This window comes from Zootoca vivipara, chromosome Z, assembly GCF_963506605.1.
Source record: "Zootoca vivipara chromosome Z, rZooViv1.1, whole genome shotgun sequence".
Lineage (NCBI taxonomy): Eukaryota > Metazoa > Chordata > Lepidosauria > Squamata > Lacertidae > Zootoca > Zootoca vivipara.
Genome location: NC_083294.1, coordinates 14568660 through 14596639, shown reverse-complemented (window position 1 = coordinate 14596639; position 27980 = coordinate 14568660). Strand labels below are relative to the sequence as shown.

Below are 27980 nucleotides of genomic sequence, written 5' to 3'. Positions count from 1 at the left end.
ATTTCCCAGCCACAGCAAGCACTTCTCAGGCTCTGCCTGCCTAAGCCTTTGAAGAAGCCCCTTGTCCCACCAGCTTGCTTGAGTCAGAGTGATATGGGGGCTTGCTCAGCTGGGGAACGGGAGGCTTGCCTCCCCCAGCTGAGCAGTTTTAAGGAAGCCCTAATGCCCCTCTGGGTTGTGTGAGCTGGAGAGGTATTGGGGCTTGGGCTGGGCTATGCTGTCTGGGGCAGATGGGAATTGGAGTCCCAACATGGTCTGGAAGGCCACACAGTTCCCTGATCTAAGAAGAGGTCACCTCTTCTCTCATGAGGATTGCATCTTCTAAATAAGAGGGCTTCTTCGATCTCTTGCGAGCAGTAGGGAATGATGCTGCAAGCTAGATCAGGGATCAAATGTTGCTGGACTCCACTTTTCACCATCCCTGACCATTGGCCATGCTAGCTGCAGGGGCTGATGGGAGTTGGATTCCCCGTAACATCCCAGGGGTCGCAGGTTTCTCATTACTACCATACTTTAAAAGGGGGGGGGACAAATTAAAGTGGAAAAAGAGATGTCTCAGCAACAGCTTTGCAGTTCTCAGGGTTGCCTGGTGTGATAAGGTGGCTTCTGTTTTTATGTGCTTGTAGAACATCGTAAGGGACGCGGGTGGTGCTGTGGTCTAAACCACTGAGCCTAGGGCTTGCCGGCGACGGGGTGAGCTCCACTTGCTCGGTCCCAGCTTCTGCCAACCTAGCAGTTCGAAAGCACGCCAAAGTGCAAGTAGATAAATAGGTACCGCTCCAGCGGGAAGGTAAAAGGTGTTTCCGTGTGCTGCTCTAGTTTTGCCAAAAGTGGCTTAGTCATGCTGGCCACATGACCCAGAAAAACTGTCTGCAGACAAACGCTGGCTCCCTCGGCCAGTAAAGCGAGATGAGCGCTGCAACCCCAGAGTTGTTTGTGACTGGACTTAACTATCAGGGGTCCTTTACCTTTTTTTTAAGAACATCATAAGCAAGTCTCTTTTGTGTTCCTGACACCTCCAATAAGTCTTCTATTTTAATACTGCATTTGTAAAAATGTGTTTAGCCCTGTTACTATTTTATATAGAGAGGGAGAGTTCTTAGTACCCCACCCCGTGTGTTCTGGTATTAGAAGATGCTCAGGATTTGTCAGCTATTAGCTTGATCCTGACACATGATGTGTTGTGGCTGTTCTGGGGTGAGAGAGCAGCATGTATGGGTTTCCACATTGGGAGAATGACAGCTGTGGGTGGGTAGGGTATGACATTAATGTTTGATAGGCTGAGTCAGTGCAAACAGGAACTGAGCAAGGAGAGCAAAAAGTCTTAAATGCATTTTGGATTTTTGAGGGGGTATTTACTGAAATTGTTAATGGGTGCCATTGGAGATAGTGACAGGCACACTGGTGCCTGCAGGTGCCGTGTTAGCCACCCCTTGGTGTAGCCAAGGTGCCTGGGGAGTCTCTGGTTGAGACTAGCTGGGCTTCCTAGTATTTTTTTCGGCATGTGACATCAATTCAGTTTCTTGGTTGCCAGTGTGGGGTTGGTTCCCTCTGGCTGAGCCACCAAAATGGCATTGTTCCTTTGCACTAGTTGCCCTTTGAAACATAAGTGAAACTGTGTCATGTTGCTCCCATAGCCCCTCACTGCTGCACCATACCCTCTGGGTGGACACTCCCTGTATACCCCACCACAGTTGTGACTTGTACACCTCCCATGTGGAGGAGACCTCCAGCTGATCATGGCTGAGTTGTGAGCCAGACCATGGTCCTATGTGCTCCTAAAGCATCTCTGTGGGTGTTGCTTTCAGCCTGTTGCTCAACTGTTAACAGAATCTTGGAACAGGCACCTCTAATTAATTTAGTCAGGAAAATGGGCACGAGCAGCGGGAGAGTATGATGTTGCAGTGGCCCTGGAGGGGTGCAACTTGTTATGTCTTTGTTGGCGGTATCTGCGTCATCTATGGGAGCAAACCCACCAAGGTCCCAGGTAATCCGTACTGTGCTCTGGTTGGCTCAGTCCATTAACTAATCAGTTCCTTCTCCTGCCTTTATAAACCTGCCGCCATCTGCATAGCCTTGGATTCCGTCTCTCACTCATGCTGCATCGTGTGTCTTTTGGTCACACTCTAGCACGATGAAATTTTGATTCCCCACGCCACCCCGCAATATATATATATTGCTGTAAAAGCTGTTTCTTGCTGTTTCAGCCACATAAGAAGTAAACTAGTTTGCTCGTGTTGTTCCAAACTTCTTATTTCTTTCTCTACAGCAAATGGCTGCTAAAATTGGTGAGATCCCTCACTTGAATAATTCCACACCGCTTGTGGACCCTTCAGTGTACGGTTACGGAGTAAAACGGCCCCTGGATGATGGAAGTAAGTCTCTGTTTTCTTCTGTTTTGCCTTTTGATACTTGCTATTACTCATAATATTTTGGGGAGGGGTTTGGTGGCATGATGTCCACTGCCAGAGTGCTTATCGCAAATTAATAGAATAGCATTGTAGTAGAACAGGGACGTCCAACTCCCAAGAGACTGCGATCTACTCAAAGGAAACAGTGATCTACCCCTTGGGTCTAAGTTGCTGAGCTTTTTTTTTAGGAGAGAATGTCCCTTTTTGGGGGTTTCAGCAAATATAGCTATGGAAGCAATCTGCCTCACAGCAAAAACTCCGACTTCCGTTCCATGTGAAAATGGAGGGCGGAGGCGGCTGCTGTTAGGTAAAAGCAAAGGAAAAGGAGCCCATGATCAACAGCGATCGACCAGAACCTCCCGGGGATCGACCAGTCAATCCCAATTGACCTGTTGGACATCCCTGTATAAAGATGGTTCATTTTGCCACATGTGGTGAATATGCAAAGTACCTAAGGATGATTTATAATGAGTTAGAATTTATGATAACTTTCCCCAAAAGACCGGAAGCTTTTTTACTAGGGATAACTGGAGCAGATATCCCCCCCACTCCAAAACAGATCAATCTATTTCTTTACGGAATGGTAGCATCTTATACACACAAAAAGGGTGTGATGAGGTGGTACCTACCAAAGGAGATTGGCAGCTGAAATGGATAGAATATGTAGAATTGGCAAGTTTTGACATGTAAAATTAGAGATAAGAAAGAGACTGATTTTAAAGAAGATTGGAAAATGTTTGCAGAATACTTTTAAACTCAGTGTAAAAATGTTAACGCAAATAGGATTTGAGTAAGAGCAGCAGTAGGGGAGAACTTTTTGTTTTTATTGTGAGATAAGGTGAAAGTATAGAGTATACAGCATAAATTGAAATTTTGAGGGAACCGTGGAGGGAGGGAGGGGAAGTTGTAGGAGGAATGATGGATTGCTAAATTTGAATTGTTGTTTATTTGTTAAAGTTTATAAATAAAATTATTTTTTTTTAAAGCAGATTAACACTGGAATGCCAGAAGTGATTAAGAGAATAATGTCTTCCACAGTCACTATGTCTGGAAAGCCACTTTACTCTTTTCCCAGAAAAAACAGAACCGTGGTAGTTAAACATTACTGATCAAAACTTTGCACCTGGCTGGCAGGGCTTGTCAAATGACAAGTAGGTTTTGGCAATGCTGATGACGCTAGATTGAATGTTCCCTTGATTAATTGATGGTGAAATTCAGTTGAAGCTGTGCCTGGGAAGCGAGGGGAGGGGAGAGGGCAGCAGGAGTCTGCTGGTTCAAACTCAATGGCTGCAGAGTTAGGTATGTCCTATTAGTCTGTTGGTTTCCATAGGCTGATATACCCCTAACTCATTATGTGACTAGCATGACTGTGTGTGGGACCATAGATAGGTTGGCTGGTAAACACCATTGAACTGGCTCATGTTAACCCAAGTGAACAGAACATAATAAGAGCCCTGGCCCATTTAGTCCAACCTTCTGTTCTTATAGTAGCAAATCAGTGGGAAGCCCACAAGCAGGAGCTGCATGCAACAATTCTCCCCTCCTGAGATTGGTATTTGAAAGCTTACTACCCTGACTAAATGTGGTCTGTTCAACCTGCTGTGATTTTATCTTATTGGCTGGTTTCAAAGAGCCAGGTGTGTAGAGACTTTTCTGCATCCGGGGATTCCCAGAAAACCCCTCTTGGAGTGGCATCCACTGACTGCAGCCACATGAGGGGCTGCAATCAGAAATAAGTTGGCCAAATCAGCGTACTGTACTTTTCTGTGTATAAGGCTATGCTTTTTTCTTTAAAAATCATGCCAAGAAGTGGGGGTCACTTTATACATGGGTAGTGCATAGGGTGGACATTTGATTGGTTGCTGCCGCGGCTGTCAGTAGCTATTGTGTGTGTTATTTGTTGCTGCATCAATGGGTGGTGTTGATTGGCTGATGCTCTGTCAGTTGGGCGGGCAATAGGCAGCTTCTGAAGGTGATGGGGCAGATGGGAGGCAGATTTTGTGGCTCGTGCGGGTGAGCGATTTTCAGCAATCCCACCTTTAAAAAGCTCAACAACACTGGGCAATCCTCTGCAAATAAAGATCAACAACTCTGGGCCATCTCCCCCATTTTCTTAAATTTGAGTCCCTTCCCCAAATAGGGGGTGTGCTTGGTATGTGCTTGGAAACCTTGATTTAAAAATGAGAATACATACCCACATCTGACACACACACACACACACACACACACACACACACACACACACCCTGCCCAATACTGGAACCATTAGTGAGTTTGGGAAAGATTGGAGGGGAAAATAAGAGTGGTTTCAGAATGTAAAGTGAAATGTTTAAATGTTCTAAATTCTGGATATTGCTGCCCTGTTACAGGTTTTCAAAATGCTTAAGTTTAGTTAGTGCAAACAAGAATTGGGGGATATTTGTGGGTCCTTCATATACTGTTGGACCCCAGCTCCCTTCAGCCCCTGCAGCCACCAATAGTGGCCAATAACCAGGGATGATAGAAGTTGGAATCCAGCGATATCTGGAAGGCCACATATATCCCCATATCTGATCTAAGTAACAGAATTCCTTGGTACAATCGGGATGGCAGGATGCCTCTTTTTAGATCAGGGCTGGGGGACTGTTTCACCCTCCATATATTGTTAAACGCTGTACTCCTGTCAGCTGCAACCAACCTGGATGATGGGAGTTATAGGTCACTGGCAGGTCTCAGGTCCCCCATCAAACCTGTATTCCTCTATGATTAGTTCCTGAATGCTTGAGGCATATTTAAGTTCATGGTGTGTAAATGCTTTTGCCCTGTTGTCTGAGGCTAACTGCAAATGTTCTGCTAGCTCACTGTGAGATCCTAAATGCATTGAAAGGAGGTGCGTTCTCTGAACTCTTTTTGTCTCTTTTCTTCATTTGTAGTGAGTTTTACTTTATTTCTAAGCTCAAACAAAATACTGTAATTTTTATGGGGTGAGCCCCCCCTTCCCCCTCTTGGCTTGCTACAATGTGCTCTCCATTTCATGCTTGGCAAAAAAGACATTTTGAGTGTTTTTGTGGGCAGCAGCTCCCTGTAATTATTTCTGAAACAAAAACTTCACAAATGTATCAGACTACCCAACTAGGCACTGACTTAAATTATAATACATTTCAGCACCAGTCAGCTATATGTGCTTTCTACATTTTAACTTTCGTTGTCACATGGAACAGCTGGTGGCCCTGGAGTTGTTCAGTTATGACTGTGTTCATCAAGGTTTCCTGGGCACATTTGTGAACAGGAGAGACGGTTGTGGGCCCGACAAGCACTCAGTGCAGCCAAGCACGCATTCTGCAACCTCTTGGCTACAGGTTCTTCTTTCAAGCCTGATTTCAGCAAGGGAGAAGACGGCCCCCGATTTGTTTGATTTTATTAAGGATTTTACCGTTACCATCATTTTATTTGCAGTCAACAGACTACTCAAGCAATCAATAACCATTTTATAACAATTGACAATAACATTGATTTTTAAAAAACCATTAATGCAACTGCAAAATTCAGAATTCATAGAATTGTAGAGTTAGAAGTTGAGTGTCATGTAGTAATCTCAATACGCTGTCTCCCATCCAATGTGAAACCATACTTGACCCTGCTTAGCTTTGAAAATGTAGAGAATTTGCTACACAATGCACCCCTTTCACCCAGATCCCAAGCCTTCTGGAGGCTGTTGCTGATCCCTGTTCTATTCATTTATTTATTTGATTTCTTGCATGATTTCTTGCCCACCCTTTGCCATAGAGCCCTAGGGCAGGTTGCAACAATATATACAATTATAAAACAAGTAAAATGGTTGCCACCACAATGTAGTATGCAAACAAACAGTTCCTTAAATAAGAAGAGTTAAGTAACTGCAAGAAAGATACAGACTAGTATAATGAAGATCTTCACTTGAAAGAGAAATAAGGGCCATAGAGAAGGTTCCACAGCAGCCCCGTTGCTGGCAGGGAGCTAACTAGGAAGTACCCCTGGCTGTATGAAGATTGAGCTACCATGTGGGGTGAGGAAATTTCTTAAACTGGGAGATTATTATGATGTTCTGTTTTCTCCTTTTTGAGGGGGGGGGAACCACCTTTTTTTCCTAAGTACATCTAGCTAGCATGGCAGTGCTTCAAAGTTTTTAGTTTCATTTATTAAAGCATGCTAAATTATATTCCCCCCAGTGCAAATAAGCCTGAATTTTTTGCATCAGTGGGAAAAGTTCTGGGAACTTTTTGAACTGACATTTACCTATTTTGTTCCTGCTGAAGCTGTCTGGGGGGCAGGGGGACAACAAGAGAAAAAGGGGGCCCTTGTCTTGCTTGCATTCGAAATCTCATTGTTCCTTTTCTTCACCTCTATTACTCGTGCATATTCTTGGGCCGGCTTTCCTAACCATGGCTGGGATGAGCAGCAATGAGCTTCAGCGTCAGATATGACTTTTAACAGCATACCTATCCATTTCTGTAAATGGGCAGCTGATTGATGGAGGATTATGCATGAGGCGCTTAACAGCAGTGTGCTGGTTGTAACAAGTTCTTAGGGTGTTGGGGGAAGGGGAGAAGAGAGAGTGGAGGGGTTTTTATTGGCCATATTGAAGATGCAGTCTTAACACCCACCTCCTTCCCTTAAAGTATCCTTAATGTACAGCAGTAGCTGGAATTGGCTGAACTGACCTGGGCTTGTAATGGAGCTGGGAACACAGAACAGATTCCCCCCTTTTTAAATTATGTGCTGCAAAATGTGCCTGTCTGCATGTCTTGAAACAAGCAGGAGCTAAGAGCCTCAAAGGCCACTGCGACTATGTCCCATAGTGAAGATAGGAGAAGGTCAAAGTGGTCCAAGTCTGCTGTGGTTGGCCACTGACCTCTTTTCAACACTTGTCAAAAATGTTTTCATTTAGACAAAACAAAAATGAATCCATCCTATGGATGTTGATTGTCTTTTCTTCAGAGTAAATCTCAATTGAGGTAGACTCAGACTTTTTTTTTTTTTGAATGATGGGGGCTGCTCCTGGAAAATGGGGCCGATTTTTATGCAACGTTTTCCCTTATTTTGCAGTAAAATGACAGCCGTTAAACTTAAAATTGTGCCCGCTAGATGTAAAAGTGGGGAGGGGAAAGAGCGCATACACGATGATGGGGGCTGCAAGTTCAGCCGACCCTTCTATTTTGGAGGCTGATGGGGAAATTTTTTTCTGCCTCGATAGTAAATGGCAGCTTGCATTCTGAACGATCCCCTCCCTGTTAAAAAAAAAAAGCCAGAGGTTTGCTTCTCTATTAGCCTAACTCTTTTCAGAGCAAAATGGGCTTGTTTGACAGCAAATAGAGCTTTAGATTGTCTGTACCTTGCAACCTTGGGCTCTGATGTTCTTTTAATTTATTTCCTCCACAAGGGCTGTCAGGAAGGATAACTGCCTTCTAGTCTTAACTGCTTGCACATGCTTCCATGTCTTGCAGGGTTTGTGTTATAGAGGTGAGGGAAAAGGTGATCTTTTGAACATGTTTTGCGTAAGGTTGCTCTGAATTCTGGCAGAACCTTGACATGAGATAGTGGACTTTGCTACCCTGTTCAAATATGAGAATAGACAGATGCTCTTGCAAGTAGGAAACTGTAGTTTTGGTTCTGACTCAGCCTTCTGTTCCTTGATGCACTTATTTTCTACTTGCAGCAATTTTAAAAAACCAATATTTAAAAATCTATGGTCCATTAAAAATATGAGCCAACTGTGGGTTGAAGTAGTATGATCTGTTCATATGTACATATGTAGGCTTACGTCCATTAAGTTCAGTAAGTCTACTTTGAGCAAAACTTACCAGTAGTTGGATACAATACCCATCACTTGCTTCTCATTCATTATAGGAAACCTGTAGAACCCTCGTTGGTCAAGTTCATATTTTATTGCTCTAGCCAAAGGCCATGACAAACTTGTATTAGGTAATAGTATTAATAAAAGAATACAGAACATATATCCATGATATAATAATCCATAATAAAAATAGACATTGCCAAGTTCCTGAGCACTAAAACAGTTTCCCTCTCTGACAGCTCCAATATTTTGCCTTTTTAAAACCTAATTTGCCAACATACATGCTATACTAGAGAGAAGAAAACATCAGGGAAAGGGGAGTTAGATGAAATCACTATAAATTGTTGTAGTGATTTGGAAGTTTAATCTGAAATCACACTGGATGAGCTTATTGGTGCCTCTGGTTGTTGGCATCCGTCTGTCCCGGGAGACTGTGGAGAAGTGTGCCTTTGGGGTTGAAGTCAAACTGTTGGAAGGTTGCAGTGCCTGCTGTGGCTGTAGAGACTGATATGGGAGAGACATGTTTTGTTGCAGCTGGGGCAGATGAAGGCATCTGGTTGCGCGGTTGCAGATGCACCGTGGCATTTCTTCTCTCTGCACTCCTCTCAATGGTCATTCCTCCTCTGGACACTGCTATGGATACACAACCTGGCTGTCAGTCTCCAGGCACTGTGGCTGTCTGCAAAGGATTCTCACTTGGCCGAGTTGATGTTGCCAGCCTTCATGTCTGCAAACGTGACATGAATACAAATGCAAAATCTCCCTGTGTATGGGACCTTGTTGTAGTGACCATCCAAGACTGCTGTGGGCATCACTTAGAAACACAGTTCAATGAAAGCATTTCTTAAGGAAACTAGTCAGAGTTAGATAACTAGCTCTAGTTCGCAAGTGTGGGTACCAAGGAAAAAAAATTGTGTTTCTAATTAGTTGTAGGTCCCTTCTGGATTGCTATATTCAGAAGAGCCAATCCCTCAGTTGACAATGCAGAGCTCAGTTCTTGAAAATAGTAATAGTCCAAAACACCTTGACAAGCTGCTTTCTGGAGTTGGTTATCACCCAATTCTGTATAGCACAACGCAGGAAGAGGCTCAATAGCCATAGAAGCCTTTTTTTTAAAAAAAAGATTAACTGAGTGCAGTCTGCTCTTGCCTTAATTGTTGACTACCTGGATTCTGTATGAAAAAGAGCTGCTGATCTGATGGTAGAGAGCAGTGCTATTTTTCTAGAAAAAGAGGTGCTGGGACTCACCAAGAATGCCTCCCTTGTTCTCTTATAATGGCAATGGTGCCCACATGAGAGGTGCCAGAACTGAGTTCCAGTGAGTTCCAGCTGGAAAAAAAGGTCTGGTAGAGAGTATAGCTTCCCCCAAAAATATTTTGCACAGTTTCCAAAACTTTAATGGAGTTCAAATCAGAGCCCCAGATTTCAGTGCTATACAGAACATTTGAGCAAGCACTTGCTACCAAATATATTTAGGGCAGATTCAATCAGCTGCCCTCCCTTATTGTAATAAAACTTCATCTATGTCCTTATGGTTTTCAGTGCTTTAAATTGCACTGCCTCCATTTGACACTTCCAACCGAGGAGTTTACTCAAGAGTACACCCGGGCATCTAAATGAGCAAGTTGTCCTATGGCTTCTTGATTTGAACACCATTTATACCTAGGACTGTGTTTGCCAAACATAATGAGTAATTTATAGATGGGCCTTCCTGTTTACATTTTGTGCTGAACACCTCCAAGAGATTTTTGAGGCCCAGTTGGGAAAGGAGCACTAAATCATCTGTCTACATTAATATTGAGATATTTCTGTTCCTAATTACTAGGGATGGGGAATTTGCGTTGGCACCAAATCATTAATATGAAAGTTTAAAAGAGTGGGAGCCAGAATGCAAGCTTGTTTCACTCCTCATGACATTTTAAAAGCATCAGTCATATCGCCATTTAAACCTTCTCGGACTGTTATTTCTATATTGCTGAATAGTTCTTGGATCAGTAGTAGAATGTTAGCAATTTCAAATTTTCCCCACAGTCTGTTTCAAGAATCGATGTGGGGTGTTTGTGTTTGTGTGTGTATGTAATACTTGTTCCACCAGCAAAACATTTTGTCCCAAAGGAACATCATTGCACTAGAGTGCGCATAAACAGGTGATGATTGTCCAGTAGATTGCACCATTTGGATGAGTTTCTTTTAGTGCCATCATAGTGTTGCATCTCTGTGTTGCACAGCATTGAAACTCACTAAGCTGCTAGCGTAAGAGCCCCTCTGTCCTTTAGTTCAGTGTTTCCCAACCTTTTTCTGACCATAGCCCTCTTCCAACCTTGTTTCCTTCCTGTGCCCAGCCCCCAGTGTAGCCAAGGGGGGGGGAGAGGACTAGCTGCACCCCATAAGTAAAAATCAATACAAATATGAGGTTCTGCCCCCTAACAAAAATCCTGGCTACGGCCATCTGCCCCCCCCCTTACTGGTAGAAAGGATGCTATTTAAATGTTTTGTTTGTAAATAGAACATGTTTTATTTATAATTTTTATAATTTCTACAAAATACAATTACATGAAATGATAGGAACATAACGAAATATTGTTGAAGCAACAAAAACATAGAATCATAGAGCTGAAAGGGACCCCAAGGGTCATCTTTCTAGTGCAACCCCCTGCAATGTAGGAAACACAGCTAAAGCATCCATGCCAGGTCTCCATCCAAGCCCTGCTTAGAACCCTCCCAAGGAAGGAGAGTCCAGAACCTTCCGAGGGAGATCCACCTTCCGTGTATTATTTAAAGTAAGCAACACTCATGTGACCCTAGTTATTTGATACAGAGGAGGAAACCTGCAGACACAGTCCAAAAGGTGCAAAGAGAGTTATGTATATATTGGGAAAAATAAAAAAGCAAGTGGTCCTCACTGACCTGGTGCAAAAAGATATTGTCATCCGGAGGAGCCCCGGCTGCCTAGATAAAACACTGTAGCCCCACACACCGTTACCTCAGAGTAAGGCCCACTGAACTCAATGCAGCTTTCTGCTGAGTAGAAACTTATTTATTTATTTAGGTGCAAGTCAGCAGCAGCAGACAACCCTGCTCGGCTAGGCACAGTTCAGAAGCAAACCAGGGCTGCTCAAAGAAAATGCATGTGGCAAAAAGGAGTGCTAGGCCCTGGTGGGCTGTCCCCTTACACACCTTTGATTGGCCAAGTGGATAGGTAGCCAATGAGGATTTTTTAAAAAATGTCGTCGTCCCCCTTCACTTCTTACTTCCCTCTGTGCCCCCAATTTATGCAGTTTTCACCTGTGGTCCCAATATCCTGGGGGGGGATATGGCCCCCAGTTGGGAAACACTGCTCTAGTGGATAGAAGACAGTCCAGAGCATCCCTTTAAACCTCTGCAGTCCAGGGTAGAGAAGAGCAGACATGGATTTGGGATGGCAGCTAGCAAGCTCTCCCCCCCCCCAATCCCAGCATTCTCATTCTCCACAATTTAAAAAAGACGTTTGCATCACTCGTATATTCTGCTCTGGCCACCGGCTTCCCCGCTCTGTCATACGCTGCTCCCATGAGATTGATCAGAAGCCAATACGAGCTCCTTCATTTTGCAATGGGAACTTTCAAATAGCATATCAGGGTGTTGATTGCTCAGTGGCAGCTCCCATTCTAAGAGATGCAGAGCAATAAAAATATCGGCACTTGGTCAATGACTTTGGGGGCCTGTATTGTCAGGAAGTGATTGATGTAGAGCAGGAATAGATTGGCCATCTTTTCGCCTGTTGTGTTTATTTGCCTAAAACATTGGAAACTTGGAAACTTCAGTTGGTCTCAAATGTAGTGGCCAGATTGCTGGCTGGGGTTCCCTTCAGATCTCTTATAACCCTTGTTTTTAAATAGATGTATTGGTTTGTTTCTGGACCTAATTCAAGGTGCTCACTTTAGTGTTTAAAGCCCTAAATAGCATAGACCCCAAATACCTGAAACACCGCATCCTTCCTTACAGACTCTCCCTGGTATTAAGCTTCCAAGTTGTGGGTGCATATGGTGCCTTCACTATGCATCTTCCGGCAAATGCAGAAGACGCATCACCTTACCCTGGCTTTTGGCACATAGAATCTTAGAATGGTAGAGTTGGAAGGGACCCAAAGTGTCATCTATTCAACCCTGCTGCAAATGCAAGAATAAGTTGTGTATACTTGAGACATGTACATCTTTAGGATACACCTCTTTTTGTAATTTTAAGTTGTGTTAAACTGTTTCTGATATCATGCAATATTGTGTTTTAGCATTAAGGTTGTGGTTTAATAATGGTAACCCAACCAAGGGCTTTAGGGTGAAGGGCAGGTAATAAATTGTAGTGACAACAACTAATGGAAACTTTCTGATTGGGGTATGTGTGCGCTCACAGAAGACAACCTTGCACATAGCTCTTCCCCTGGTCGTATTGAATAGAAATGTCATAGCACATAAAACTTGGTGATGATGCAAGGTTCTTTAACAGCCCTATTCCTTTAACAGGTCTTCGGGTAAATTGGCTCCATGGAGCACAGTTAAGAGAGACCCAGAGAAGTATGTTGCAAGTCCCCACTCCCAAACCCCTCCTCAATCTCTCCCTCTCTCTCTGTTCTCTCTCAGTGCATTTGATTAGACTAAATCCTTCCAAATCTCTTGTGTATTATGGCTTCTTCTTCTCCCCACCTTTTAAATGCTGTACCAATCTGCTTGATCTTTTATTATTATTTTTTACATTGGGTTTAATTTGGGGGGGTTGGGGTGGGCTGCACTTTTCTAGGGATTCTGGGATCCTGAGGTGCTGGATTTCTCCCCCTCCCCATGCCTCTCACCACATGGGAGCAAGGCGGATCAATTTCCTATCCTGCGTTCAGCTGGACACTTCGCTTCTCCGCTGTTGTTGATCAAGAAATCCCCTCCTGTTTCTTGTTCCACGTAACACATTTCAGCCACTGAACCTAAATTGCTGTTTTTTAGCGCTGCTTCTCCTTTATTTTCTCTCTCGCTCTCTTTTCCCCCCTTGATGAAAATGGTAAGAACTCTTTTTTCCCCCCGCTATAGAGATGAAGTTAGTTTATCCGTACTAATGCTTTGATTTTTTTCTTTTCTCTCTCTTCTCCGACACAGTAGGTAACCAGTTAGGGGCCCTGGTACATCAAAGGTAAGCAGTGGGTTATGTTTTATTATTTATTGATCACTTCTAATTGTTTATTGATCTGCCATCTGTACTGGAGTGTTAGGGAGTCAGAGGTTGAGAACGTGGCAGAACTGCGTAGGCTCAGTTTCTCCTCTTCCCACACCCTCCCCCCCCCCGCCCCAAGACTGAAGTTTTCTGCTTGTGTTCCTGGATATTGCATGCATTTGTTTGGATAGAGATGAGGCAGGCGTACGCAGTGGGTAACACAGAAAGGACGGTCTGCATTGACTTAAACGTTGTGTCAGGCCGAGATTCATGAAGCTGCTTAGGGTAACCAAATGGAGTTTGGGGGGAAAACCCACGAAAACCTTGAAACAACAGGTTTTTGTGCCAAAGCATAGGCTTCTTTTGAAAGGCTATCAGTAAGAGTGTTGTGTTTGTATGTGTATGCACAGTATCAGGCGAGTTATCTATCTAGTGCAGTATTGTCCACTCTGACTGGCAGCAGGATTGGGACCGGGGACATTCCCAGTCCTACATGAGAATGCTGTCAGGTTTGGAGCCTTGAGAACTTCTGCATGCACCGTGGGTGCTTTGGCACTGAGCTATGTCTCTTTCCAAATAGGAAATTACCTTTTACCATTAATTCATCTAGCTCAGTATTGCCTTTTCTGACTGTCAGCAGCTCTCACATGTGTGAGGTCAGAGGACTTCCCTAGTCCTATTATTGAGTTACTTATTTGGTGAAATTGTTCACTGCTTGATTGTATAAAAACCCTTGAAGTGGTTTACCAAAAATTCCTACCTGGAGAATGCTGTTGGGAGAGCTGTGGCCCTTCCCAGTTGGTTTAGAAAGCAGGTTGCCGTGTAGCATGATGTGTGTTCTGGTGGTATTCAAGAACTGCAATCCCAAAGCCATCCCCCACCCACCAGATGTATACTCAAAAACAGCCTGCCTTTTTGGACCCCAGCCTAGTTTTTGCCTTTGGAATAGGATCCTGGGCACAACCTACTTTCAGGTTGTTGTTTTTCCACAATCAGCAATATATGTTTTATATTACTTTCCTCTCCTCCTCAGTAGTACAGATGGGCTAGCTGTTAATTTGCAGCCAGCCAAACAGAATCAAACCCCTGCAAAATCCTGGGCAAAGAAGTGTCCTTTCAGCTGGCCTTGTAAACTCAGCAGCATTGGTACCAAGGCCACCACATTAGAGTTGGTGCACCACCACATTGAAAAGCCCATGCCCATGTCTGTAATGTGCTTCATGCCCTGAGATGGGGCAAGACCAAGCCCTTCCCGACAGCACTTAAGGCATGGGCTGACTGGTTTGGGGGCACCTTTCCAGTCACCCTTGTAGGAAGCTGGTAGGGACTACTGGCTAAAAGCTCCATTCTTCATCACCCAGTTTTCCATAATATTGGAACTAGTTCCTACTTCACTTTCTGGGGATGGAAACTCAATTTCCTAAATGTCCTGTGACAGTTGATGTTATTGGAAAAGGCGACGATGTCTATCTGTCATGATGAGTCTTCCCTTTTCTCTTTTCTTCAGGGTAATAACCGAAGAATTCAAAGTGCCTGATAAAATGGTTGGATTCAGTAAGTATTCCAGTTTGCAGCAATTTTTCTCTTCCCTTCATACGGGGCCTTTGTGAACACTCCTTCCATCTGAAGACTAATATATATTATGATAGGTAGTGCTCAGCATAACAGCGTGGATTTCTGTTAATGCTGCTGAGAACGTGGCAATTTCGGGGGAAATGCTTTCCACGTGAACCTTAAAATCAATTGAGGATAATTTAGTTACTTCCTGAGTGCTACAGTGGCCTGTAGTTAAAGACCTTGATGGCCAACTTTGCCGGTAATGTGGGGGTTGGAGGGGGTGAGCAGAGGAGAAATGGTTTGGGGTGTATGTAGGGGGGTAGGATATACCATTGAAGGGCTATTTCAAGGGGGAGGGTGTGCAGCTTGGTGGTGTGAAGCATGTGCTTGCCTGCTCAGGGTCCCAGGAGCCCTGCTGGATCAGGCCAAAGGGGCCCACCCAGTCTGGCTTTCTGTTCTCACAGTGGCCAACCAGGTGCCACTGTGACACCCACACTGTGAAACCCACAAACAGGACCTGAGCAGCACATTCCCCACCTGTAGTTCCTAGCAACTAGTACTCGGAGGTAGTGGTGGTAGAACGTAAGAAGAGCCCTGCAGCTGGATCTAGCCAAAGGTGGCTTATCTTGTCCAGCATCTGGATCTCGCACTGATGAACCAGATGCCTGTGGGAAGTCATCAAGCTGAGTGCACTCCCAGCAACTGGTATTCAAAGGCATCCTGCTTCCAGGCATGCATGTAGAACTTAAGAGAAGCCCTGATGGATCAAGCTAGAGGCCCATCTAGTCCAGCATCCTGTTCACTCCAGATGCCCCAAAAGCCACAAGCAGGATGGCCTGCCAGCAGAATTTGAAACTTAGCTACAGTATTGGTTTAGCAGAGTTGACTGGGAGTGGTCATTTTTTTGTTGACTGAAGGTGTTGCACTTACTTAACAGATAGGTGGGCGGGAGACCTGAAACTTGTGATTTCAGAGCATTGCATCTTCATCTCATCTTCTTCCAGACATTTAAGTTTACAAATGCTCCCTACATAGTTGAATGCAAAACTTCAGTCATGTGCTTGTTCACATCTTGCTCTTGAAATAATAAAAACCCAGCAATATTCTATTCTGTTGGCAGCAGCAAAATCCTGATCAATTCCAAATTTTATTTCAGTTATCGGCCGGGGTGGTGAGCAGATTTCTCGGATTCAGGCAGAGTCAGGCTGCAAAATTCAGATTGCGCCAGGTAAGGTTATTTCACCCCCTCACCACCTCCAGCTTCCCAAAGAACCAAGGCAGCACTAAGATTACACACACCTGTTAGTCTTTTACATTGGTATATTAAATATAAAATGGCCTGACCAACTTAAAAGCTAGAATAATAGAAATGTCCTGTAAAACATCCTATTAGACTCCAAAAGTACTCTTCTGCAAGGCTTCTTGCCAGGGCCAGAGCCTTCTCCCTCTCCATTCACAAGAAGGATCAATCCCAATGGGAAAAAATATGCCCCACATTCCTCTCCCAAAATCAGTACTTTCCTTTCTCCATAGAAGGGGGCAATCTAGAGACGGCTTTAAAAGCCCTGAACAATTTTGGATCCATGGTGTTGCAGCCATTGTTAGTCCTACTCAGAGTTGACTGATAAATCAATAAACTTGACCAACTCTCTTAGGTCCATTAATTTTCAAGGGGTCTACTCTTGAGTAGGGCTGACAATGGATATAGCAACCTCGGTCCTAAGTTGTTCAATGCCAGGTGAGTTTTTTTCGTTGCACACGCGAGCTTTAGTATAAGCCTGGCATCACTTTGTTCCCCATGAGTAACAATATCGAGTCTAAAACAAGGACACTGAAGGGAATGTGTGCAGAATTTGCTTGCTTGTTTGGATGATTTATACAGGGGACAGAACTCAAGATTCTGTGCTTCCAAAAGCCAAAGTCTGTTTTACACATAGCCAGGCAGAGTGTCTCTGTGTGTGCTTTATTTATTTAAGTTTATTAAGTTATTTGAGGCTTTGTAAATTAGTACAAGACTAATTTGCCTTGGACTTGGCTCGGTGGTGGGTGGGCAGCCAGTGCAGATGTTTCAACAAAGGTGTCGCATGCTGTCAGCCAGGTGCCCCCATGAGCAGCCTGGCCTCTGTGTTCTGCACCAGTTGGAACTTCTAAACCAAGCCCAAGGGCAGCCCAACATAGAATGCACTGAAGTAATCAAGCCTTTTTTATTCAACCAGCTGGAAACTGATAGGCTGCTGAGAATTATCAGATACCCAGTACCTGTTGATCTTTCTTTTCTTTTGCTTTGTCTTTTACAGACAGTGGCGGGATGCCAGAGAGACCCTGCGTGCTGACCGGAACGCCAGAGAGCATTGAGTGAGTTTTTTCTAATTGGCATATACAATGGTTGCCTCCACTTTTCCCCCTTAGTCCTCTTCCCTCTTCGTTTTTTGTTTTTCTCTTACCCCCTTTCTTCTCTTCAGTTGCTTGCTATCCTCTTTATAGCCAGCATAGACTCACTCTGCTCCAAAAACTTCTATCTCATACATAATAGCTCAACAGTTTGGCCCATCGAAGGGCTGTTTACCTCCATTTCGCAGCGTAGACTGACTTTGTGGTCCTCTACAAAAACTCTCAAGTGAGTTTGCTTGAACGAGGGCACCCTTTTAAGGGTTGAAAAGTTACCCTGGTGTTGCAGAGAAGACCCCAGAGAAGCATTTAACTGGCCTTCTGACATGCAACTCTTGTTATTAATGGCAAGTGGTGAGCAGCACCACTTGGAGGAGGGTTCAGCTTTCAGGGGAGCCTCTCTTTCTGTTGATAAAAACTGATTTATAGAAGTATGGATTGCATAGAGAAAGTGGATGCAGAAAAGTTTTGCTCCCTCTCTTGTAACATGAGAACTTTCAGACATCCAACAAAACTGGTTGTTGGAATATTCTGGACAGATAAAATAAAGGACTTCTTCATGCAGCGCATAGTTAAAACTGTGGAACCTGCTTCCACAAGAGGCAGTGATTGTATGGCTTTAAAAAGGGATTGGACAAATTCATGGAAGAGAATGGTTACTAGCCGTGATGACTCTGTTTTGCTTCCACAGTGCTTCTGAATACTATCGTAGTTGCTAGAAACCACAAGAGAGGAGAGTGTTCTAGAGCTCTGGTCCTCCTTGCAGGTTTCCCCACAGGTGTCTGACTGGTCACTATGAGAGAGAGCAGGATGTTGCACTAGATGGATCATTGGACTGATCCAGCAAGCTCTTTTTATGCTCATGTTTATTTACTTTGCTTGCCCGCCCACCAAGTCCTCTTTTTTTTTTTTTTGCACCGAAGTATTGGGAAAGTAAATGGAGAGACACCCGGGGGCTTGAGTGAGACACCCAGGGTCTTCTCTCACTTGCATTGTAGCTTGATGAAGAAAAGAAGCTCCCGAAGACTGGTGTGGCTCACCATCTTCAAGCTATAGTGTTAATGAGGGGAGGCCCCTCAATACTCTCTCTCTCTCTCTTTTTTAAAATCATTTTTATTAATTTTCCAGTACAAACTGCCCATTAATATATGATCATACTCCAATTGAAAACAATAAACTAAAAGAAAAGAACCAAATTGTAATCCTAATTATTAATTATTATTTTTTTCCGGGCTTCCCATAGTCTGGACCTCTCGAAGCATGTCAGCCATGTCTCGTTCCTGCTTTTACTCCTCAATACTCTCTCAAACCTCCTAGAGCAGCACAAAGGATCTCTCTCCCTTTTGTGTAATTTTTTTTTATAAAAAAGCCTGTTACAGAGGCATCCAAAGGTCTTGGCTCACTTGAACAGTGGTTTGTTGAAGAGAAGAAACATTTCCAAGCCCTCCCCCACACACACACACTCCTGGTGAGCAAAGAGAACCTCTTTCTGCCGTTGAGGACAATCGGTTAAGGAAAGGCAGCAGCAGAGGAATGGGGGGGGGACAGCAGGTGCAAGAGTTTTTTATTATTATTACATTTTTATATCCCACTTTTCCTCCAAGGAGCTCAAGGTGGCATACATTGTCTCCTGCTCCCCATTTCCCCACCACCACAACCCCGAGAGGTAGGTTAAGTTGAGAGAGGAAGTAACTAGATTAAGGCCATCCAGTGAGCTTCATCGCTGAGGGGGGAATTTGAGCCCTGTTCTCCCAGGTCCTAGTTTTCATTTAATCCCCACACCACTCCCGTGAGATAGGTTGAGAGTGGCAGTGGCTGGCCCAAGGCCACCACCCAGTGAAGTTCATGTCCAAGTGGGTATTTGAATACATTGTTTATCAATAAGATAATAGCTACAGAAACTACAAAGAGAACCAAGTAGAATACTGAGTCCTCTCCTGGAGGCGATTCTTAGCCCCCACCACCTATAGAGGATAGCAGTCCCTCCTAGCTCTCACTTGGAATCCCTCATTTTTTCCTCCTAGCCTCTCACCCTGGGAGACCAACACTTCCCTTTATTCCACCCAGGGTCCTCCATCAGCCACCCACCACCCCATAAATACTTAATTCCTGGAGCTTAATAAAGACCCCCAAACCTAGTATTCCAAAAGAAACATGAAGAAAAAGGGGGGGAGGGGAAACAAGAAAAGACAAGAGGGGAAAAACAAAGGGGAAAGAAACATTAAAGATAGAGAAAATAAACTTCCAATTTTCTGTCTGTTGGTTACATAAGAAAAAGATTATTAACGACATTCCGTCAGTGTTAATATTCATCTCCACTTTCTGTCAAACCATATTCTAAGTCAAAGTGTCTTAATCATTCATTTCTTCTTCCCATGAAATATTCAGGAGGGATTCCCAAATTATTATTACTAATAATTAACTTTATCCCTATTAATAAAATTAATTTCCCCCTCCCCATACTATATATTCTTCAATTCATACCCAGTTCCATGTGTTCAAATTCAATTTCCTGTTTTCCATTTTATGTTTACGATAGTTTCTGGATCTCCTCCTTTAGGAGCTTCCCTTTTCATTTTTTTCCAGAGAAAGCACCATGAATTTATTAGCATCATTCTCTAAATTCACTCCAAATCATATGCAGAATACTTTCTCTCTGCTAAAACTGAAGAAAGGCCAGGATTGGGGTTTTCCATAGGCTTATTTTTCTTGCAGCGCCATCAGTGTCAAATGCAGGTGACTCTCCATCTCTCTATTAATGATTCCATCCTCTCCTCCAAATCCTTGGATAGAAGGCAATCCCATTTCATCATCTGCTTTCCCCCATTTTACTATTTCATCATCCAGTCCTGCCAGCTTTTCATTGATTTGGTCTGAAGTCTCTGGATATTTTCTATTTCATCACCCTCTGATTCATCAAACATTGATCTGATCATTTTTAATTGTTCAGCCAACAACTTTTGAATGATCCCAACAGTCACTGGAAAAGTCAAAGATATATTTGCTGTACTGGATACGTTTGATGTTTTTGATGTTATTTGTAACTCATTTTCTTTAAAAGTTCCAACTCCCCCTTAAGGTTCCACCTTAAGAGCACTGTCACAGCCACAGCAAGATTCTTTCCCCACTGAGGGTTCTCTACTTTCAGTTTCATTTTCCCCCAAAAGAAGGAAAAGAAATAATTGCCTCATCCATTTAATCTTTATTGTCATCCATAAATCAAGCTTAGACCCATTTTCCCTTTGTTACTCTTAACGACAGAAAGTAGTTTTTACAGGATTTCCAATTGCAGATTTTCACCAGCAGACAGATAAATCTATCCGAGATAGTTTTTCTTATCCTGAAAGTGTTTAAGAAAGAGAGGATACAGATTTTATACTAATAAAGGTGTACGTCTTATGTAGTGTCAGGTACTCGCTCTTCAGCTTGTTCTGACCCCTGTCCAATTCCCAGGCACAGATAGCAGAGAACAGCCTCAATCAAAGCATATGAGGATTCTCCCACTCAGTCACCCTTATTTTCCAGAGTGATTTAATATCCAGAATGTCTGTCTGAGTATCATCAATCACCACATAATTTTATCTTCTGGTAGAATGACAATCCACCATTCCTTTTTACTGGAGGTCCATCCAAGTCGGTATTTGAAGCCTGATCTCCCATGTCTTTAGTCCAATGCTTTAATCACTGCTCTCTTGGGGGAAGAAAATGTATCCTTCCAGACGGTGTGGCATTCGCCAGATGTTGTTGAGTATTTAACACCCAGAAGCCAGTAAGGACAATCCTCAAAGGTGAGGGGAAATGGGAGTCCCAAGAGACATCTGGGTGGGAGCATTGCTTTGGCAACCCCAGTTCTTCGAGTGTGAAAAACACTTGCCTAGGTGGATGGGTTTTTGGACCCCTGGCCTAGTGGCTAGTTTTCATTGGCCACATCTGATCAAATGAGGGTGTTCTTGTTTTCCCCAGGATGACTGCATGCCCAAGTGGCCTCCTTCATCTACCTTCTCAGTCTAAAAAGGGCACTACCAGAAACATGCCTCAATCAACTAATTATCCTCCTCATCAGAGGGAGAAGGCTATTGATGGCTATGGTCTGCCTGTGTGCAGTCTGAATACCAGTTGCTGGAAACCGGAGGAGGGAAGAGTGCTGTTGCACTCAGCTTCTGCTTGCAGGTTTTCCATGAGGCATCTAGTTGACCATTCAGAGGGCAGGATGCTGGACCAGATAGGCTACTGGCCTGAATCCGGCATGGCTGTTCTGATTTTATACCTCCAGTATCAAGAGCAGGTTGCCTCTCAATGCCAGTTGTTGGAAATCACAAGCTGGGAGAGTTGCTGTTGCTCTCACATCCTTCTTGTGAGGGGCTTTCCACTGGGGCATCTAGGTGACCACTGTGAGAGCAGGAAGCTGGATTAGGTGGGCCATTGCCCTGAACCAACAGGCTCTTCTTAAGTGGTTATTAACTTATGAGGCATTGGTTCTGCAGAAACCTGCAGATCAAAATGCTTCCATTTGGGGCTGGGCATGTGTCAGTTAACACCACCATCACCACCGGCCACTTCCTTTGGTGTGAGACATTCTCCTAGGTGCTGCTGGCTATTTCCCCCCTCACCTCCTGCCCCTCCCAAAGCCCCTTGCAAGTACTGTATGTTCCACCCAACAGCCCAGGTGGGGGTGGGGGGTGGGGATTCTGCTCTCTTTCTCTTTCTCTCTTGCCCTATAGAAAAATTTAGGGTCAGTGTTTCCTCCCTCCCCCTCCCCAGGAGCTGAGCTTGCCTCTTCCCAAGCCATTTTGACGACCACCTCCCCGCTGGGACTTGGAGCCACGAGCCTTTGGCTTTAACAGGAACCCACTTAGCCATATGGAGCTGCTCTTTCTCTCCCGCAGCCTTTGGGTAGGTGGGTTTTTTCCAAATCCATCTGTTGGGATCTTTCTTTTCTTTCCTTTTTTTCAGTTGCTTTTGGATGATTGAAAAAAAGCATTGAGGTTTCCTGGATTTTCTTTTTCTTCTTCCGTAGTTGTAAGGATAAATATAACTGAGAGGTGCATGTTAGAGGGCAAAGCAGTCTGGTTGGAATTTTTGCGTATTTATTTTGTGCTGGTACTGAAGTGGGCTCCCATCTCACCTCTACCCTTCCTCCAGTATTTTTTGTTTTGGAGCAAAAGGAAAACTGTAAGGCAAAGAAGCTGTAAGATCCAGAAAAATTGAGGTGCATTATGCATTTGTTGCACAGAGTACCTGGGCGGAGACTTTGTGGCTTTCTGCTTAAAGGTCTGTTTCTTCAGAGCTAAGTGAGAAGAGAGAGAGTGCATTCCTTTTGCTGCTGCAAGTGACTCACTTGAGTTTCATCCTGTTCAAAACCTGCACAAATGCAAAGGTGGAAGGATGGTGTCTTTCTCCTTTTGTGTGCTGCTGGGTGAGCTAGGTGTCAGTTCACCAGAGGCTAACTGATGCCATAGGGACCAGAAGCATCAGGGACTGAACACAGGAAGCTGCCTTATACAGAGTCAGACCATGGCTCCATCTAGCTCAGTTTTGCCAACACTGTCTGGCAGTGGCTAGAGAGGTTTGAGAGCAAAGGGACTTTCCCAGCCCTGCCTGGGAATTGCCAGGAATTGAGCCTGGGACTTTCTGCATGCAAAGCAAGTGCTCTGCCACTGAGCTGTGGCCCTTCTCTTTTAACAAAAGGATTCCTGACCTCGTGGTTCTAAATAAAGGAATGATTTTAAGCAGCAAGCTTAAACACTGACTCTAGCCCAGTGTGGTCTACACTGACAGGCAGTGGCTCTCTAGCCTTTCAGGCAGGAGGTCTCTCTAGGGCTTCCTGGAGATGCTAGGGAATCATACCTGGACCTTCTGCATGCAAGACAGATGCTCTTCCACTTGAGCTACAAGTGGACAAGGTGATGGGAAGGTGTATCAGGTAGGAAAAGCCACCTCAGTGAAAAGGAAGCATTTGAGGTGCTGGTTGGACTTTGTGAGCTCCTTCTCCACTCTCTCCTACTCCAAAATGGGGTGTGCCTGAGAGAGGGGAATCTGATCCAAAGCAGAGAGTTGCCATCATGGCCGCTGGTTATTTTCTCCCTTCTGTATCCTGTCATTTCTCTCTTTTTTTCCCCCTCTCCTCCCCCGCCCCCTCAATCTTCCTGTATTCCAGTGGTAGTCCCCACCCCTTACACCCAGCGAGATGGGGGTGTTTGCAATATAATAGCTGTTTTCCTAGAGGCTATTTCTCTCTCCCCCTCTGTTCTCTCCCTTCCACACACCCCACCCCCCAAAGACAAGCAAAGCGGCTCCTGGGGCAGATTGTGGACCGCTGTCGGAATGGGCCTGGGTTCCACAACGACGTGGACGGCAACAGCACAATCCAAGAGATCCTCATTCCGGCATCCAAAGTGGGCCTCGTCATTGGCAAAGGTGGAGAAACCATCAAGCAGCTACAGGTGGGCAGGATGCAGCTTCGGGCAGGTGCTAGTAGGAGGAGTCTGTGGCTACTAGCCATGGTGGCTCTATTTTCTGCCTCCGCTGTTGGAGACAGGATGTCTCTGAATACCAGTTGCTGGGAACTGCAGATAGGGAGAGTGCTATTGTGCTCCTATTTTGCTTGCAGGCTTCCCATAGTGGGCATCTGGTTAGCCACCGAGAGAGCAGCAGGCTGATCTAGATGGGCCTCAGACACCACTCATTTTGTACAGAGAGACAGTCCTTGATGCATTGATGCCCTGAGCTACACAATCTATTAATTCACAAAACCCGGGCAACAAGTTACGTCTGGGGTATCTCGGGGATACCCTGAACACTTGATCACTGAGATCATCTGCAGGAGCATTGTTAATCATTCTCTGAATTAGCGAGGTTCACTTGATAAAGAGAAACCAAGCCTTTAGTGTAATTAGCCAAGTCCAGTGGATTGCTTTGCTGATAGAAATTCAGCAGGCAGTATATACAGTACATATTTTTATAACTAAATAAGGCTGTTTAGGTCAAAGCCAGCACCTTGAATTGGGTGTGCCTGTGTGTGGGTGCACCCACATGATCCCCCACCCCACCCCCACAAAGCAAGGTTAGAAGGAAGCATTCAGCTATAGCCAGTATAAGTGTGCAGTTTATTTTGGGTTGTTTGGTACCTGCAACAGTTTATGTTGGCAACAATGTTTCCACCCCTGCAGAGTTTTATATAAAATATATTGAATTCCTGCATTACAAGGGGCTGGACTAGATGACCATTGGGGGTTCCTTCCTACTCTACAATTCTATGGATGCACCATGACCACTAGCTTTTTAATGGTCAAAGTGAAATTGCATGTGTTTGGGTGGTGGTGGTAAAGTGTGGCTTCCTTGTCTGCTTTCCTCTCTTCATTTCATGATTGCTTGCATTTCTTTTATGGAGTCATCAGGAAAACCTGGCTAGACCAAGCCACTTAACTACATAAATGTCCATAGCTGCAGCGGTGGTTGGGGCGGGGGGGGGGGCTCCTATTGCTTATCTGTGCTTTTTAATATCCCCCTCCTTTCCTATTTTCTTAGCCTTTCTGCCTGTTTTGGCATTTCCATTTATTTTTTGTGGCACTATATATATCTCTCTCCCTCCCCATCGCCATTGGTACGTCTGCAGGAACGAACAGGCGTGAAAATGATTATGATCCAAGATGGCCCTTTGCCGACTGGAGCGGATAAACCTCTCCGGATTACCGGCGATGCTTTTAAAGTACAGGTGTGTATCAAAGAGGATTTGCCGTTGTGCTGATGGAACGTTAGGAGGATTTGGAACAATGGCACAGTTGGCAGTATTTGTGAGCTGCAGTCTCTTGTATCGTGTGTGTGTGTGTGTGTGTGTGTGTGTGTGTGTGTGTGTACGATGGAGTTGGGTGGGGGCATCTCAAGCCTATGGGCCCAACAGTTCTTTCCCCATCTACATCGTGCACCCCCCACACCCACCCTGCCTTTACATTAGTGACCCACACAATTAGAGCTTGGGCACAGAATAGTATGAAAATCCTTGCACTGCGGTGATAAAGCTGCCTCTGCATGCTTCATGAAATTGCAATAAAGAAACTGAGTGTGGCGTGCTGGAAAACTGTTTCAGGCTTGGGGTTATCCATTGCTGGAATCACAGGGTGGAGACAGTGCTGCTCTTGGGCTTGGGTCCTGCTTGTAGGCTTCGCAGAAGCATCTGGGTGGCCACTGTGAGATCAGGATGTTGGTCTAGATAGGTCTTTGGCCTGATCCAGCAGGGCTCATCTTATGTTCTTCGGTGAGGGGAGCCCTAGGTTTGGATCACTCCCCACTTCAGCCACGAAGCTCCTTGGAGAACCTTGGGCCAACCTAACCCTGAAGTCTGTGTTCTACCTCCACTGTCAGAGGCCATATGCTGAATAGCTGGTGCCAGGGACCACAGGAGGAGAAAGTGCTGTTGCACTCATGTCCTGCTTGCAGGCTTCCAATAGGTTGGCCGGCAGGGTGCTCGACTAGCAGCTGGGCTCTTCTTGTATTCTTAATCCTGCCTCACATGGTTGCTTTGAGGATAATAAAAAATAGGGGAACCCATCCATATATGCTGCCTTGAGAGCCTTGGGAGATTAGCAGGAGAGAAGTGTAATAGGTGTGATCTTCTTTTTGAGAAGAGGCCTTTGGATCTCGAATAAAGTGATAGTGCATTTTGGAAATGGAAGTGAGGTTATGGCAGGAGGTTAACTACGGATCGGTGGCCTGGAAAAGTGGTCCTGAGGGAGGGCCAAATCTGAAAGCTCAGTTTCTTAAACAGTGTAAGCTTTTTGTGGATGTTGAATATTTTTAAACGTACCTCCACAAGGTCTAGAAACAAACTTTTGCTTTGTTCATGAAAGCTTAAGAGAGAGTTCAGGAAGTTAGATATAGTCCCCCCCCTCCTGCCGCCGCCACCAGAAACTAGAGCTTGCAAGTTTGCAAGAGTCTACTCAACTAGTGGGGGTGGGGCAGTGTTGTTGCATGCTGTAAATATTTGACACGGGTGGTAACGGGCTGATGCAGATGAAGCCACTGAATGAAAAGGGAGGTATCTTCTGGCAAAACCAGAACAACAAACCAAACAAAACCCCAAGCTCTAAGGCAGGGGTCTCCAAACTTATCGGGCTTCGGGCTGGTGCCTGCAGTGCTGATCACGCGGCGGGCCGGAGGGTGGTTGCGCATGCGCTAATATGTGTGCGCACACACTATTTCCGGCGCACTTCCGGGTCACAGGAGCACTGGAAATAGCTTGTGCGCATGCGCACGGGCCTCCTCCAACCCGGAAATGATGCTTGCGCATGTGCTATTTCCGGCGCTCCTGCAATCTGGAAGTGGGCAGCCGCGCCGGTAAGAGTGGGCAGCGGGGGTCGCTGCGGACCGGATAAATGAGCCCTTTGGGCCGTATCCGGCCCACGGGCCGTAGTCTGGGGATCGCTGCTCTAAGGGAAGGGGAAGAAACAGCATCCCAAACAGGGTTGACTGAGCATGCGCAATAGTCATGGAATGTTGAGTGTGTCAGAAGAGAAATGGCGGAATGGAATACCCCTGCTTTGGGGGAAGTGGTTAGCTTGTGGAGAAGCCACTCCTGTTAGGAGGTAGGGATCACATTTTATTGCTAGGGTCCAAAGAATCTGTAATCAGCTTGTTTTCCTCTTCCTGCATTTGTACAGCAAGCACGAGAGATGGTACTGGAGATCATTCGAGAGAAAGACCAGGCGGACTTCAGAGGCGTACGCAACGACTTTACTTCCAGAATGGGTGGAGGCAGCATAGAGGTATGGACATGTCTTGTATGTTACAGAATCATATAATTGTAGAGTTGGAAGGTACTCAAGGTGTCATCTAGTTCAACACCCTGCAGTAGGAATCTTCTCCCTGGGGAAAAATAGGGAGTGGGGAGATTATTATTATTATTATCATTATCATCATCACCATGTTTATTCATTCATTTGCTGAGTGTTACTGTACTTGCATAGTTTTAGGTGGCTGTGAAAATTTCACATTTATATACAGTATAAAAAATGCTTCTCTACTGCAGTTTCATAGAAATAAGTATCAGTGCAGTTAACAACAATTATAAAAACCATAGTAAAAAATTTTAAACCTGTCATCAGCTAGCTTATTAAAGAACATGCTTTCTTAATTGTCAGCATAAGGCTGGTGGCCAAGACAATTTTAAAGCAAACCTTTGAAGGTTAAAATAGAAAACACTGGCTGAATTTCTTATCGGAAGACCTGATTCTGCAGGATTGGGCTGATGACACCAACGTCTGCTATTTTGGGGTATGGGTGTGTGCAATAGAGTATAAGCAAATGCTAAGCAAAAGAATGTAGTAGTAGGCCAGTCCCTTGGTGCATTCATCTTGTCCAGTGATGTCAACTTCATCCTTGTCTGGACTTTGTCACCCTTTTGACTTCCACTGGATCGCCAAGGTTGAGTCTGGAGGAATATGCTCCCTGAGGAGCATCAGCCAGTGCCGGTGGGACAAGGAGGCATTGACCTCCCTTCTTACTCTGGGTTCATCATCCTGCCTTCCCAGCCCTTCAAATTTCCAGAAATACAGAAAAAAAGTTTGGTAAAGAGGCTGCACTACATGCACGAAACAGTGTTAACAGTCTTCCCCCAGCCCAGTGCCCTCCAGATGTTTAGG

The 27980-nt window shown here is 44.7% G+C and overlaps 1 protein-coding gene across 8 annotated transcripts in view; it reads left to right on the top strand.

The window, feature by feature from the left end:
- The window catches only part of FUBP3 (far upstream element binding protein 3), a 58169-nt gene that overhangs the window by 11634 nt on the left and 18555 nt on the right, over nucleotides 1-27980 (top strand). For 4 of the 8 annotated variants that reach the window (XM_060270199.1, XM_035112981.2, XM_035112977.2 and 1 more), the window contains exons 2-10: nucleotides 2270-2375; nucleotides 12723-12773; nucleotides 13344-13377; nucleotides 14906-14952; nucleotides 16112-16183; nucleotides 17253-17310; nucleotides 23624-23786; nucleotides 24959-25057; nucleotides 27000-27104. In XM_060270199.1, the coding sequence (XP_060126182.1) occupies nucleotides 2273-2375; nucleotides 12723-12773; nucleotides 13344-13377; nucleotides 14906-14952; nucleotides 16112-16183; nucleotides 17253-17310; nucleotides 23624-23786; nucleotides 24959-25057; nucleotides 27000-27104 (732 nt within the window). In that variant the 5' untranslated portion in view covers nucleotides 2270-2272. The remainder of the gene's footprint in view (nucleotides 1-2269; nucleotides 2376-12722; nucleotides 12774-13343; nucleotides 13378-14905; nucleotides 14953-16111; nucleotides 16184-17252; nucleotides 17311-23623; nucleotides 23787-24958; nucleotides 25058-26999; nucleotides 27105-27980) is intronic. The other 4 variants (XM_035112983.2, XM_035112982.2, XM_035112979.2 and 1 more) reach the window with 1 other exon arrangement.